This window comes from Netta rufina, assembly GCF_964035555.1.
Source record: "Netta rufina genome assembly, chromosome: 8".
NCBI lineage: Eukaryota > Metazoa > Chordata > Aves > Anseriformes > Anatidae > Netta > Netta rufina.
The window spans coordinates 6,159,938-6,176,012 of NC_140131.1; the positions used below are offsets into that span (position 1 = coordinate 6,159,938).

Consider the following 16,075-nt stretch of genomic DNA (forward strand, 5'->3'; position numbering starts at 1 on the left):
TCCTCGTTTTCAAGGCAGATGGCTACTAGCAGCAAAGAGCATCCTAACTGGCAAGAACATCAGCTCAATACTGGTTTGCTGGGAAGAGTGATGCTTATCTGAGTGATACTTTTTTGTAGATCCTAGATTTTCTTTTGCCTCAGGCTCCAGGGCTGATTACACATTCTGACTTGTATCAAAATGCACATGACAGATGTAGGCTTAGATTTGAACCCTCCCCCTGGCATTGCCATCTCTAAATACAGCATTTCCAATTAAATATCAGATCAGAAGGGACCTCAGATATTCCTATTATAGCCATCACTTTCTCCAGACTAGCAAGAAGACTCACAGGTACTCCGACAGCACACAAGTCTGTTTCTGCTCAGAGCAGGTGGACAGACATTTCCTTGCCAGACCTGGATGCAGTCTAGCAAGAGCCAAGGTCTACTGGTGTCACCTAAGAGATGCCTGGGGCTAAGACAGCCTCCCACACATCAAGGCTGTGAAGATGCTTCACCCATTTCACCTTTGACAAGTGTGAGTCTAACCTGCTCGTCAAGATCCCTTTTGAAGAAAGTCCTGTCTGCTGCTTCATTGCGTGGTCTAGTATTTCTGGTACCTTTATAGTTTGGAAGTTTTTCTGTTACTAAATCTGGACCTGCTTCAATGTAGAATCCAGCTCATTACTTACCTTGCCTGCCACAGACAAAAAAATCAGTCCTCTGCTTTACTTATCAGAACAGTCATCTTTTCTAAGCCAGCTTAGGCTTGATCTGCCTTTCTAAAACCTTTATCATTTTCTCATTTTGTCTCTTCTCTGGTTTATTAACACCTGAAGAGCATTGCTGTATCACAGGTACTGCCAGCATTAACTGGAATAAATACCATCTTACATCCTGAATACAGCTTCCCTCCTTAGTATGACGGACAAAAGATGGGCACAGAACATCAATACTGTTTATTACAAACTATAAATTCAAAATAATTTTTCTCCCACATTACTTAACCAGTTATTCTCCCTCAGGTAAAAAAGAAAAGTCAAATCCTGAAATAAGTACAGTACTTGGCTTTCATCTTTATTGCATTTCACCTTTTTGATTTCAGAGCTTTTCTTCAGGGCACCAAGGTAATTCTGAAAGGTAGTTTTATCCCCACAGAGTCTTGCAGCCTCTCCCAGGGTGGCATCATCCATAAATTTTATACAAATACTTTTTATTCCTGGAGCCAAGCTGTTAATATTCAACTGGAATGGTATTGAGACACCCTTCCCTCCAAAAATGTCTGCGAATGAGCCACTGAAAACTTTGGGCTAAATTTTCCATATATACTTGTAGTCAGAGCTACTTGTTCCCACTTAACTGACAGACAAAATTACCTTGACAAAGAGGTAAACTGGCTTATCGTGATTTGTCTTCATGTCAGATGTTTCTCATATATAGCTTAATAATTTGATCTGTTAACACTACAGGCTTGAATTAACACCTCCAGTTCCTCCCCTTTCCCTTACCTCCCCTTTCCCTTATTAAAGTAATGGCTTGTTTGTCCCTTTGATGAGAAAGAACATGCAGACAAACTTGATCTGTGTGGTGAGCTACATACATAGCCATGGTATAGGGTCCTGTCACCAATTTAAAATCTTGACTTGGACAGAAGAATGGATGTTAAATTTAAGTGCCATGTGGTGCTTTCTCACAGCAGTTGAAGGTTTGCAGCTACTGGTGGATGCAGACTGCACAGTAAAGTGGCTCCTCATAATAAGTGAGGGCATGGAATCTGCAACAAGTGGACATCAAAAGCAGAAGACAAAAGCAAATAGAGACCTGGATTTTTCCACCAAAAGTTCACCTGATTATCAGTTAAAGCTCAGAAAATATCCTTGCCTCCCTTTTCATTTTCACAGAAAGTTCCCAGCTGATGTATTCTAGATCTGGAAGCCAAAAAAAAAAAAGCTGACTGCATGTTTTTCCTTGTTTCAGCACAAAGAGGTCTCATGATAAAGCCAGCCTCATTTTGCCAACAAAGAAGAATTGGATAATTCATGCACAAAAAAAAGCTGCTAAGGTTTTTGGTCTTGATATAATGCATGCACTCAAACCATACAATGAAGTCCTTTGCAGCTGGCCTTTTAATTCTTGCCTGTTGCTCTGTTTCTGTAAGCAATAGTGTTTAGCAGGCTACATTTTACAGCACTTCCATAAACATCAGTCTCTATAGCATGGAAGAAAGCAGGCAAACTGAGGCACAATGAAACGAGAGGCTCCTGGCCTTACAGAAGAACGCTCCATTCACAGACCTGAACTGTGGTCTCATCTAAGTACTTAGTGCCTGACTCAGATATTTTTGAGTTTTCCTACTACGGAGGGCTGCAGGAGCGTTTTAAGTCTTCCTATGGCATTTTTCTCCCACAACGCATTTCCATTGCCACAGCAGAAGAAATGTGTAGAGGGGATTAGAAGTTTCAAAATGAGTTTTGTTACCACTAAAAAGCAAGGTAGCAAAAATAGCAGGACAAGCAATCCAAACCAACTTGTTCTGCTGATAAGAGTGCTGAGAAGGATGTCTTTGCACTTCTGATGCATGGGGTGGCTCTTTTTTTGAAGGATACAGGAGAAAATACACAAAGCAGGAAACTGACACATTTACTTTCCTACTGATCCAAGAACAACTGCTGAGCAAACAGAACCAATTTATTTCTGTGACAGACAATACTGATCTATGGCATGGATCCTCACATTCTGTGATGTTTAGCCATAAGCTTTCACCCCCCTGCAGGAAGGGAAATAACGTTTCATGCCAGCTGAAGTCTTCTGCATTATTCATTAATTCCTCTCAAGTCTGAAGTACAATTCTTCTGTATTGGCGTACATTTTAAATACTATTTTGCATGGTCTGTGCCATAGGCAGTTTGACCTTTAAACATGATTTCAGCATAAAAATCAAGTTAGCATATGAAGACTCATTTTTTGCATGATAACCCTGTTCATTTCTCTATCAGACTTGACTCAGCACTCACAGGCAGCATCACCAAAACATATGATTAAACTACCAGCCAGATACTTCACTGCTCTCACCCTTTGCCATACAGGAGCCTTTCTACCAGTTCATTATAGAAGAATTTCTTTTGAATAACTTACAATGGCTGCATCCTCAGTAAGGTCTAGTGCAGCTCAGACTGCACCAGGGAAAGGACAAAGACACCATTGGGGAAATGTAATGTTCTCTAGCCCACAACCATGAAGTACTCATGTACAAGTAATTCAAGATTTCTCCGTTCACGACAATGTAGTCATCTCTTGCATATCTTCACAAAGGAGTATGGGTGTATGTCATGTAGAGACTGTTATAAGGTCCACAAGCATGACCCAAGGTCCCCCAGCCTTTTCTGTTAGTGCTTTTTGCAAAACTAAAAACCCATATAAAGAATCATAGCACTTTGAAGAACACTTTTCCTATCTGCATCACTACGTACTGAACAGAGCAAAAAATATAAAGATACAATAGAGAATGGTGGAAAAGTGTTGTTACCATACCTGCTTCCATACAGCACTGGTAGAATCCATCCAGTACTTGTATTTTTTAACATATAGAACTCCCTCTAGCCTCACTGTCTGAAAAACAAAAGCATTTAGTAAATCAAATAGGATTATTAGTCTAACAGTTACAAGTAGTAATACATAGAAGCACCCATTGCACTAGAAAAAAACATTGAACACCATTGCTCAAAGCTAAACAGGCAAATTCCAGCTGATAAGCCTTTTGCAGAATCTGAAAATTTAATAGAAGTTGCACATCCATCTTGTTATATTTACTACCAAACTTTAAATTACTTATGTAGAAATTCAACAGTTCTACTTCCTATTTTTAGGAAGTCTTTGATGAGCCACGCAATAACCAACTTTTTGACTACTACATGAAGGAAGAAAGGCATACAATAATCAATTGTATGTTTAATGAAATACAGAAGTCCATCTGAGATGATATATTTTGACTGAAAATGCTTATAAGTACTGCTTTCATAAATGAGCATACACTGAATGCTACGGGGGTACTGACACTGATCACTGACCATCTGATGTGTGACAGGCTTCATCCGAAGGCAAGACTACTTTAGTTCAGGAAAAGCAGTACTAAACTGAATTCACAGGTAAAACCCATCATCCTAAGGCCTAAAAGCTTCTGAAGCTCCTAAAAATTGTTTTCATTTTTACTGCCTATAGAAAGAGCAGAAGAGAGGTTGCTTTTATTATTCCTTAGGCCTGAAAGCAGCTAACCAGCCAACTCATAAGAGGCTCTGATCTTGCATAACTTCCACGCAGAAGAAACCCAGGTATGATGAAGATAAGCACTCAGGCTTGTCAATGAAATCCTTCAGCTTTTTCAAAGATCTCTCAACCTTGGCAAAGCAATGGGCTTTCAATTTCTGGCAGTCTACCTCATCAACAGCTAAAGCTATCAGAACTTCTGTGTGAAATAATTGCCATTCAGAGCAGTCAAAGCAGCAGAATAATAAAAGTGAAAACAGGACAAGCAAAAAGTCAAACCAGTGCTTAAACATGAAGCAATGCTGTCTGAATAAAGCTCAAAACAACATGGGAGATGGTTAAGGAAACAGAGAGATCTCTCAACATCGTGAATCCTAATACCTGGAACTGAGAAAGAGAATACCTATGTGAACCCTGCAGTCTGGCACAAAGACACAAAGCATGAGAAACACTGCTGTCCTGGCAATAGAATAGACCAAGAGCTAATAACACAGCAAAAAAAAACTGAGGGGAAAAGTTAAACAGCAAAACATTGAAAAGCATAATGCCAGTTTATAAGAGTTCACTGGGTATTTTGTTCATCCTACTCAAGTGTTTATTTAGGCTTCTCTAGGTAGCAGGTCCTATTTCCACTGTCTGTCTCCAGGACAGGTGTCAAGTTTTCAATTTGCAGATTAGTAGCAGTTTGCTGAATGTGTGACTTTTGCTTTTACAGCTTGCTCAGCTTAGGTAGTTCCAAAGGAGGCTTTCCGTTTCCTGAGAGCCCTATAAACTGCATTCTCTAGAGAAAAAAACAAGATGTAGGAAGTTTGGTATGAAGTAAACTGAGTTAGATGCTTATTACTGTCTGATAGGCTATAATTACAATAACTCATTGGTCATCTATTGGCATTCAAGTATGGAAGCACTTTAAAAGCTAGTAAAAAAAAAAAAAATTGTTGAATTTGAGGTGATGGGGAAAAAGCAAGAGATTTCTTTCCATGAATTATTTCCCTTTTTCAACTTGTTCTACTTATAAGGCCTAAGTAAATAAAATCCAACAAGAGAACAAACATTCACTTTATTTCCAAAAACTTTACTTGTTGAACTAAAGCCAAATTTACACATTTAGAAAGCTCTCTCAAAAAAAGCTGAAACTTATCACACCACATCCTGCCATCAGAACTTGCAACTCGATTTCACATATGTAGGTTTCTCACATACATGTGAAAATAAATCTTACATAAGCCTAGCCATGCCTGCTTCCACTCCAGCTCTGCGATCGAACACCTGTACTCTTAGAGCAGAAACTTTTCTGCCACTGATCTGATAAAATGTATATATGGTACTAAGGCAATGTCAGCTTATGCCAATGCTTCCTTGGTTCTCTCAGATTTGTATTCAACTGAGAACACTAATTTCTAACTAATACCCAACAAGGTGACCTTTATAGTCAGTGGATAATGTATTGTACTGGCCAACCTGCATAAATGTTCTAATTCTTTTAATTAATTAAAAATAATTGTTAATACAACCAACCATCAAGAATGTCATCTTTGGAAAGAATTGTGAAACCCGAAGCTTTTAGTTACCATTACAATCTAAGCCACAAATACTGGGCTGAGGTAGCCACAGTTTCTCCTATGCCAGTAGGTGACATGCATTTTTCCTGTAGGTGTCTGCTCATCCACAGTCCATGCACAAAGTTAAGGCATGAAAAAGAATAATTCCTTGTCAGGGAGGAATCACACAGAACTTTTGAGAGTCTTATCCCTAGAATGAAATCATTACCATATGTTTGTGCACTTGGATAGGAAATCCAGAACAACTCATTTGGCCTCTTGCTGACGATGGGATTTATTTGTTGCATCCTTAATAAGGATTGCAGAATTTTACTCTTCCTACTAATTAAATATATTGAGCTTGTGCTAAATATTTTCATTTGAGTTCATTACAGATTTCATTTAGAAGTTAATCTAGCAAAACAGACTACAACCTAGGGCCACCATCAAGAAGAAAATGTACAGTTGGATTCTCCACATGTGTTTTCGACAGAGTGTTATCTCCTCCAGAGGAAGAGCTTTATTCTGTCAATATCCAGCCTTACCTGCCATCTGTAAGTGTAAACCAGTATCCAGCTTGCTGCGAGGCTTTGTGCTGATAAACAAGTAACAGAGAACACACACAGTGATGATAAAAGCAAACAGGACCACTGCTGCTATTGACAGGCCCACGAGCGCTCCAACACTAAGAGAGAAAATAAAGAAATTAGGTGTACAAACATGCTGTGATAGCCATTGAAGTAGTGGTCAGGATTATGCCCAGAGTTTACATGTACACAGGTAAGGGAATGACTGTACATAGAAATTTAGAGCTCGATACTTAGTTTGCATAAACTGCATTATTTTGTTGCCCTCAGAAGGGCTGATGATATTACACAGCAGTTGAACCTTTATGATATTTCATGTAACCTATGCACAGTAGCCCTCAGCTTGATTTCAGCTATGTCTATGAAAATCAGAAAGAACTTAATGCAGTAACTGGTGCCAGTGAATCAAACTACTCCAAAGCAGTGCATATTCCCAGATAAACCAAATCCAGGAATACAGGCACTGTGTTTCCCAATTGAAAGTACAGTCTGAAGGACGCAGAGACTTCACACAATATTACTATCTGTGCAAAAACTGGGAAAATTAACAGTGGTCTTCCCAAATAGACAAAAAAAAGCAAGGTATTTTGACAAGAAAATTAATGCAAACTACTGAAAAAAAAAATGGTCTTTAGTTTGTTTTGTTTTTTCTTTTTTTTTTTTTGCTTTACCTTTCCCCAATTTTTTCAATTCCTTAACAGAATTTTGACTAATTTTGAGAGTTGCTAAATATCACAAGGAAACAAAAAGTGGAATTCCAGAGCTCCAGGCAGTTGATGCAAGCTCCTTTTTCTCAAACATGATTATTAAAGCTGCATTTTCAACCTGAAATACCACATTTATTGCTAGAAAAACTTATCATAGGACTTCAAGCAAAGTACTTGTTTGTAACAGGTCTTCCTCCAAAGCTGACATGTCCATAAAAAATGGGATAAATGTGAAAGCCACATTATTCAGTTCTACTAGCAGCTCTGTAGATCTAGGTAGAATACTGTGATCATGGTTGTGGCTCTTTGTTAATATAAGAGACTTCTTAGGAAATTAAAAGTGGTGTTTTGATCATGGTTTGAGACTTGAGAATCCTTATATTACTATTCCAGTGTATTTATGATTTTAACATAGAAAAAGGATAGAGATGAATGTCTTAAGTTCTATGATATGAATTCTAGTGATAAAAATCCCCTAACACAGCACCACTATCAGAATTCACTTCTACTGAGGCCTTGCAGGGAGATGGTAAGAATTGTGTCTCAGGATGTTTTCAAGAACATCACATTCAAGTTACTGCAAAGCTTTTCTATGAGCTCCCATGACACAGATATATGTCCAAAAGAGAAACTCTTAAGTCCAGCAGGTATTAGTATGACTTTTACACAAAGTTCTCATTTGTTATGCCAAATCCATTAACAAAGTCTGTACAACATTTAGCTCTACACACAAGTAAATTGGTATCAGTGAAACAATTGGTTCTGGAAAAAATTATTTTGCCTTTATGAAGATTGCTCATGGTATTCAGCTACACAAGCTAGTTTCACATGAACACATTAAGTATATTTTTTGGCTCAAACAGAGCATAGAGGCTAGCAACGTTCTGATTAATATGGCATTTGATGATGTTCTTACAATCAGGGATCTCACACGGATTCTGGCCTCATTTTTTCATTTGAAACATCTTGACTCCAAGGACAAAACAGAAGCAATGCACTACGCTGGGCTAAGGCGAGCAGCCAAACCAAGAATGATCTCCAAAGCTGATTGATTCCATAAGAGGAAGTAACACATACCCGGAGGCTCTTCAGAAATAGGTATTTGTGCTTTTTTCTTCTGTTAGAATTAGCCCTATTTTAAGATTTCTTTCAAATAACAGTCTGCAGTGCAGGACAAAAGAAGTTGCTTATCTCCTATCCAAATGTTAAGCAGAGTCAGCTGTTCTAAAGCTAACTAAATCAGGTACATATTACTTTTTTTTCCTCTATTCAGGCATCCATTACTTCAGTTGTAGCTCTCCTCCATGCAGAGGCAGATGACACTGTTAAGCAGTACAGCTGAGCATTGTGCAGCACAATGCCTTGGCATTATTACTGTGCAAGATGCCTTGCAAGCTACGAACAACAAAGGTAAGAAAAAAACAGTTCTGGGGGGAAACTCTCCATTTCCTATTACAAGTCAGAGATTTATGATAGGTTACACATCACTAAAAAAATGTTTGTTATGCAGCAGCAACATGAAGAGATCTTACCCAAAACATGGAAATTGGCACCACAAAATCAAATACAGACATCCTAGATATCACTTCCTAAAGCAATCAGCAATTAAGAATCGGGTTGTACTTAGTTGTCAAACATGGTATGTCAATACCAGATTGTTCTCAATGTGCTGAAGCAATCAGACCTCTTAGAGTGTATTATTAATTTCTAAAAGGTTGATTTGAGGTTAAGGTTTGGGAGTGAGATTGTTTTTTAATTTATTGAATTAATTCAGGGGAATTTAAAATGCCTTCTACATTTCTGAACACTGAAGCATTCTAAGACAGAGGTACATTTCTTTTTATAGTTAAGATAGTTATCAAACAAAACGCCTAAATAGCCATCATTTTAATGCTCACCCTTCCCTGAAAATAAAGACAACCCTGCAGCAGGTCCCCTGCCTTCTCCAGCAATTACTCCACCTAGTAGTAATGTAAAGCTCTTGTTAAAAACATTTTGCCATGTTCACTTCAAACAGTGGGTGTTTAAAGTCTACACAGCAGTCCACATAACAGCCCACAGGTCTCAGGATGAGTCTTCAAGATCAGGCTTCTGGCAACACAGCCATTAAACAAGAAAACTTAAAAGTTGCTTTTGTCCACAGCTGTGGCCTCACTAACATTATCAATTCCCCACCCATCCTCAGATCTAGCATAAAAAAGCAGCTGTGAAGGCCTAGCAGTAATCCTGGTGCCATTTACACAACATGAGCAACTCTAAGTTTGACAGAAGATCCACAAACCAAACAAAGCTCTCCCAAGTTTTTTTTCCCTACATACAACAACACAGCCATGCACCACAAGCATCGCTGGTGCTCCTGGTGCTGTTACACTGAGCACCACGTGTGGCACTGCCACAGCTGCACTGCCAGAGGCTTTATTGAGCAGAGAGGCTTCACCATCTGCAGGCTCCCCAGGGCTTCCTCTGTGCTGTCTGGAGAGCTCCTTTGTGGGTCAACATTTCTTGCAGCAGAGGCTCAGCAGCCACCTGCAGTTATTTTTAGTCCTTAGAACTACTCCGTCCACACCAACAACAGCAAGGAACAATTTAAATATTGGATAAACAGATGCAGCACATCCACCGAAAGATTAAAAGGAAGCTCATGAGTCATCTGGATCTGAGTGAAACAAATGTTCCCAATACCATTGCTGCGGTGATGTACCGTACGTAGTACTTGGGAAGCAACTGATAAATATTAACAGAAGATTGGAAGAACGGACAGACAGGAGTAAAAGTCTTGCTATTTTGGAAAGCCAAAACACTCACGAAGATCTGTGCAGCTGAGCAAAGTCTGGCTAGAGCATTAGGTCACTGTGGTTCTACAGGTGTTAATAAAGTATCCTGATTGAGAGCTATACTTGGCATGCCTCAGTTTTAATCAAATATTATATGAAGCTAACAAAAGATAAGGCTTTGGAATGGACACTGTAATTCTATTTGATACTGAAAGAAGCCATATCATTTGCAAAATAAACTTTGAGCAATAACAATAAAGAACCCTAAGATTTTAAAACGAAATGTATTGACCAAACACACCAGCATCACAGTTCAGTCCAAGTGCTACCTGCTCAGTGCTTCCCCCTTCCACTCAGTTTGGAGGTAAAGATGTCCTAAGTACATGTACATAGCTCTGAAGGGGAAGTTTCTCAGTGCCCTGCTCACTAGTGATTTGTAGCATCTGTTTTGTGTTTCAGAAGCTCCAAAACCTTCTGGCAAATTCTTCACACCGCTACTTTTTTGCTCGTGTTCCTTCCCTGTTCCATGGGCTCCTGACTTGAGACAGGAAAAGACATCCTTCACTTTTCCTCCCTGAGGTCAGCTTTCCCAGAAAGGTAGAAAGAGCCCCTAGACCACAAACCAAAAGATACATTACTTGATCTTAACTACCAGGGGAAGAAAAAAGATAAGCAAGAAACAACTAATATTACAGATAAAAAGTTTAAAAGCTACATAATTTGTAAGAGTTGCTCTAAGATTTTTCTTGTGATTTTCCAGCAGCTCCTAGGACAGCAGGTGTTCGGGAACACTTCAAAGATCAGTTTTTGCAGGAGTGAGAAGGGAAAAGAAGGTTCAGTTTTGCCAAGAATAAGTGAAGCATATAGCTATAAACTTAGTACAGGCAGTAGTGATTTGGCAAAAAAAAAAAACAAAAAACAAAAAACAAAAAAAAAAAAAAAAAAAAAAAAAAAAAACGGTAAGCCTGCAAGAGACAATTGCTTCAGGTTGCCTAGGCTGCTGGTTTCTTCAGGAATTACTTCTGTCAGAGCTGGCTGCCAAGTGATTTGGCAATGTGTCTCCCACAGCAGGAAAAACACAACAGAAATGCACATTAACTGCCTGAAGCTGTTCCTGGTGTGTCAAACAGAAGTAATCCCTGAGATACCACCAACCTCTTGGTGGTGCGTTCAGCCACTGCTTTCAAATTAATGGGTGCAGCCAAGCAAAGGAAGATGCAGGATGAGGAATTTCAAGCTCTGGACTAAAGAAAAGCTTGTAACAGTTTCCCCAGAAGATCTTCCAGTTCCTTTCCTTTTTTTTTTTTCAGCAGTTTCACAATCTCCAGGCATATCTTGGCTGGGTTTGGCAAGCTCCTGAAAAATTTTAAGTCTTAAGGGTTAAGTCTTAGAAGTGTACCCTCAAAAGCTGTAATAACCACTTGAAGGATTATTTTAACTTATGGTTCTGACACTGATGTAGGCAACAGCCTGAAACAAAGACAAACAAAGCAGGGATCACCAAAATATTGAGAGCAATCAGAAAAATGTTATTTTAAACATGTCTTCTTTAAATGCCTAATGGAGCTGTCATGTACAAATATATACAGTTTAAGGTGCTGCAGTACTGTACAGCTTCCAGTGTTAGGAACTAAAAATTGTCCTTTCATTTGTTACTGGGAAAGCACTTCAGTAAACAGATTCTAACCATTCTGTTAATTTGCTTAGAGAAGTAAATTACATTTATTTGCCTCTTCTCTATGAGGGATAAAAACGGTTATGGCAGAACTTAAGCACAACCAAAACCACACCAACTGCAGTTTCCTCAGATCCCATCAGCGGCTTAGGGCCACCATATTGAAAAAATAATCAAATCCTGAAGTTTCAAAGTTTTGGCCCAAATTTCTGACTCAGAGGCTTAGAAGTCACTTCTCAGACCCTAGAAGATCTTTGTAAGTGAAGTTCCTTCAGAGAGGTACTTCATCAGAGCCTCTCATAGGATTTTGCCCTTTGAAGTACTTTCTGGAAGATCTAGCTTTAACAGCCTTCATTACACCAATCCTGGTGCAAGAGCATAACAAATCTTCATTATACACTAGTTCTGCCATCTTAAGAAGGCTTCCCATGACCAAAACAGACTATCCAAAAAAATTATACCATATAAAAGTTAAATAGCATGGTTATTCAATGAGAAAAATGTAAGAAGGACACTTGGGAACATCCTCTTACAGCAGGAAAGCTGAACAGTTCTGTATCAGTCTTCAGAGATGAAGATGCTTGGGAAACTCATGTTCAATATCAATGACACTAGATTTTAAATAATTGTATGCTCTCATTTATCTAGTGTACAGTACTGGACAACAAGAGCCCTGAAGAAATTGAGGTGTGAAATTGCAGGACCGCTGGCCAAGGCACTCCACGTAAGGCACTCTGTCAGAGGACTGGTAGGCTGGAGATGCAAGTCCAAGCTAACATAGGGCTCTAGGGGTGAACCCAGAACTACATACTAGCAAACCTGACTTCCACTTGGGCAAGAAAAAGGTCCATAAAAAAAGAGTAAGACCACTAAGCCAAGAGATAGACACAGCATCATGGCCCTCATCGCCCACTTCCCCAGTGCCCTGGATGCTCCAGACCAAGCCTATACAGCTGGTGGCCCTCAGGAGAGCTCTCCAGGCTCTGAGGGGGCTGCTTCTCTGTTCCTCCTTCCCTTGGGAGCTGCCATTAAGCTGAGGCTCTTACCCTGCACCAGGCCAATCCGTGTTGATCCAGGCCCTCACTTGCAGATTTACCTCCTGATTTGAGCTTGGACTTGCCTGGTGGGGATCACCAGGCTGTGACTGACTGGTTACTGTCTCCAGACCAACTCCTGACTTGCTCACTTAACTTCTCAGCTTGCCCTTGGGCCTGCATCACCACTGTGGACTTGCTTGGTCCTGGCTACTGCTCCAGCCAGGCCTGCCCTGCTCACCTCAATACAAGGGACAGGTCCCTCGCTGGTGAGGTCACCTCTTCAGCTACTTTCTTACCACACTCTGCCCTCAGGAAACTCCTGGTGCTCACTGCTTCCAGACACAAACTTCTGTAAAACAGCCAGCATCACCGCAGGGGGAAAATACTGCCTCGCTAACCTGCAGGATGGAGTCTGTGAAGTGTCAATAGGCAGATGGATAAAGGAACCCTGCATACATTGCCAAAGGCTTTTTGAAAATCTAACTATATCCCACACACAGGAGGTGGGAATAAAAATCCTGAACTGACACAGGATTGGGGAAAGTATTCTGTTCCAGATCCAAAATGACTTAAAAGAATAAGGAGCGGAGCACAGGGCTAGATGGTCCCTTTCCAGTACAAAAAGTCAGTGCTGAGACTTTTTATTCAGTCTTCATCTATGACCCGGAAAAGAACAAAGTCTGAGTTTGATGACCCTAAGCTACTCAAGTGATCATATTCTATGAGGGCAGGGAGTGCTAGGAGGCTCACAGGAAACCAATTGAGCAGATAGAAACAGTGCAGATGAACTTAAATGTACATAACCTACTGCGAAAATATACACAACCAAGCCTACATGACAAAGTCAGAACTGCCAGTTCTGAACGCAGGAAAAAATGTTTTAGAGTCAGTGACAGTTCAATAAAATCAGCATCAACATGAAGCAACAGCCAAAGACATCAACAAAGCATCAGCCATCAAAAGGAAGGATTTTGAGACCAAGACAGACGGCAACATTTTGCCACTGTGTAAAACCTCGCCTTACCCACATCTTGAGCATGCAGCTCCAGATTACGCACCTCAAGAACAGCACTGTGAAAAGGCAACTAAAACGATCAATGGGACAGAGTAACCCAAGGATAATCTAAAATGGAATAGGACTTTAAAGACTAAATTACTAGGACTGTTTAAATTTGGAAAGGTGAAAGCTGGGGGCTGATGCAAATGCTTATAATGTTTTGAGTGTTTTGCATAAACTGAACATGTAATTGTCGTTCACCAAATCCCACAATGCTGGAGGGCCCTCCAGAAAACTACCAGGAAACAGAGCTCTAGAAGCTTGTAAAGGGAACTATCCTCAAACAGCAGGTAGTGACTGCTACTACTGGGACTGCAGAAGCAAGTCCAGAAAGGGTTTAGATACATATGGGGATAACGAGACCATAAAGGAATACTGAAAGCATGATGCCAGGGTGCACCAACACCCCGACACAGCCAGCAGGGATGCTGGGCAGCCTGAGAGAAACCTGGCACAGACAGCACCAGGCTGGTGTGTGCTCCCCTACCAGCACCTCTGGAGATCCAGATGGACCCCAGAGACCATGAGTATAGTTACCTGCCATTTTCCAAATAGAAACTTACTCAGTGTTAGGTCATACTACACACACAGAGAAGTAGTTGAAGTCACTAGAACTTTATGCACAGACCAGCTTACAAGCTCTGGCCACAAGACCCAAGTTCCCCTCACACCAAAAGCACGGAGGGATGCTCCGTCCACAGGCACCACACCGACCATCTCCCACCTCATTGCCGGGATCACGAGCCATCTCCTCCAAAACCCACCCTGGCAGAAGCCCCTCTTTGAAGCAAATGCAGCCTGAAAGACTACAAGTATTTCAGAAATAGACCCTCAGGCAAGTCCGGACCAACACAGGTCCCTCACCTCCCGGAGCAGCCACCCAGCCTCGCCGGCGCATCCCCCACCTCCATGCCGGGCAGGGCGGGCGCCGCTGCTCCCCTACCTGAGCCACCACATGTAGCTGTGCTCGTAGGGGAAGAAGCTGTGGGGGTCATCGCAGCAATACTTCACGTCCTGGAAGCCGCAGCAGTACACGGCGCGGGCGTCGCCGCCCGCCCGCGGGCAGCTGAAGCCGCTCACCAGCACCTTGTCGGCGTTAAGGTAGCTGCTGCACTCGGCGCTCATCGTGCCGCGGCCGCCCGCGGGGCTGCCCGCTGCCTCAGCTCCGCCGGCACCCGGGCTGGAGGTGGGGCGGCGAGCGGGCGGAGCTCGGCCGGCCGGGGGGCTGCGGGGCCGTGAGGGGCGAGGAGCGGGGCAGGCGGCGGGAGGCGGCCGCCGGCCCCCTCAGCGCCCTCCCCGGGCGGCGCCGCGGGGAGAAGCGGCGGGAGCCGGGCGCCGCCCGCGCCCTGAGGTGAGGGGAAGAGCCGGGAGCCGCCCGCCCTGAGGGGGTTGCTCGCAGAAAGTGCTCTGATCGATGGGGTTTGGGTCTCCCTCAGCGGTCAGTCCGAAGTTGAGAAGAGACTTCGAGGGTCCACCTCTGCTTATAAGCCTCCGAGGGGTCTTGGTGAAGTGATGAGGTAGTTGAGAGGGATCACACCTTGGCAGCTGTGCTCAGAGCCCCTTGGTTTTATGAGGGATAAAATTACCCACATTATAGTTTGTTTCTACAAGACCTGTCTCCAGCTCATTTCTGAGGTTACTTACTCTCAATATTTTAAACTTAAAAACAAAACAACAACAAAAAAAGAAGTGGGGCCCAAGCAGTCATAGCATGACCTGTTAGAAAGAATAGATCTAACCTCAGGATAGCACATGTGCATCCATCACATGCCTCTGGGTACAATTTGGCTCACAGAAGGAAGGGTAAGAAGTAGTCCTCTGGAGAGCAACGTATGTACAGTGCACCCTCCAAAGACCCAGTCCCCAGCACTGCTGAAGGTGGTTTCTGGATTACAACAGAAGCTTTGCCACATGTGACCTTCTCAAGAAAAAGTTCAGTTCTTAGAGATGAAGGAAGTTGTACTTAAGAGAGCTTGAATTGTATTAACAAAACCACAATAATCCAACTAACACTTCACATTTTAATCTCAGGTCTTACCTTGAGATGAACTCCAGGCAAGTGAGAGTTTCTTGTCTTCCAGCTAACTAGAAAGAAGCAGTAAGAGCCAGAGCAACTCCAGGAGGAGCAGTGTCCTCGTCAGCCAGGGTCCTGTCCCACAAGGTCTGAGCAGGACCTAGCTGGTGGCAGCTGCCATCAGTAGCCTAGGCAAGGTAAGACACTGAGTCAAGTCCAGCATTGACTCAGGAGACAAAATGTGAGGTATGTTACCAACAGCATAGGTCTAAAGTTCATCAAGGAGGACCAGCAGTATGCTAAACTAGTAGGAAACGGGAGAGAGCACAGACATATCTCTGGTGTAGCTTTGGGAGGGCTAAGATGCTTACACAAGAACTTAAATGGGAATCCTGGACCAATGAGTAGAGAATGTGGGTAGAGGATGACCCAGGTGAGG

General features: G+C 42.0%; 1 protein-coding gene across 1 annotated transcript; it reads right to left on the bottom strand.

Annotated features, from left to right (window-relative positions):
• Window positions 1-4,261: 4,261 nt before the first annotated feature.
• SHISAL2A (shisa like 2A) lies at window positions 4,262-14,747 on the bottom strand (the record flags this gene model as incomplete). Its single annotated transcript, XM_084291154.1, has 3 exons — window positions 4,262-4,443; window positions 6,331-6,470; window positions 14,566-14,747. The coding sequence occupies 3 exons, from the start codon at window positions 14,745-14,747 to the stop codon at window positions 4,262-4,264; spliced, it is 504 nt and encodes a 167-aa protein (XP_084147280.1).
• Between the last annotated feature and the right edge of the window lie 1,328 nt (window positions 14,748-16,075).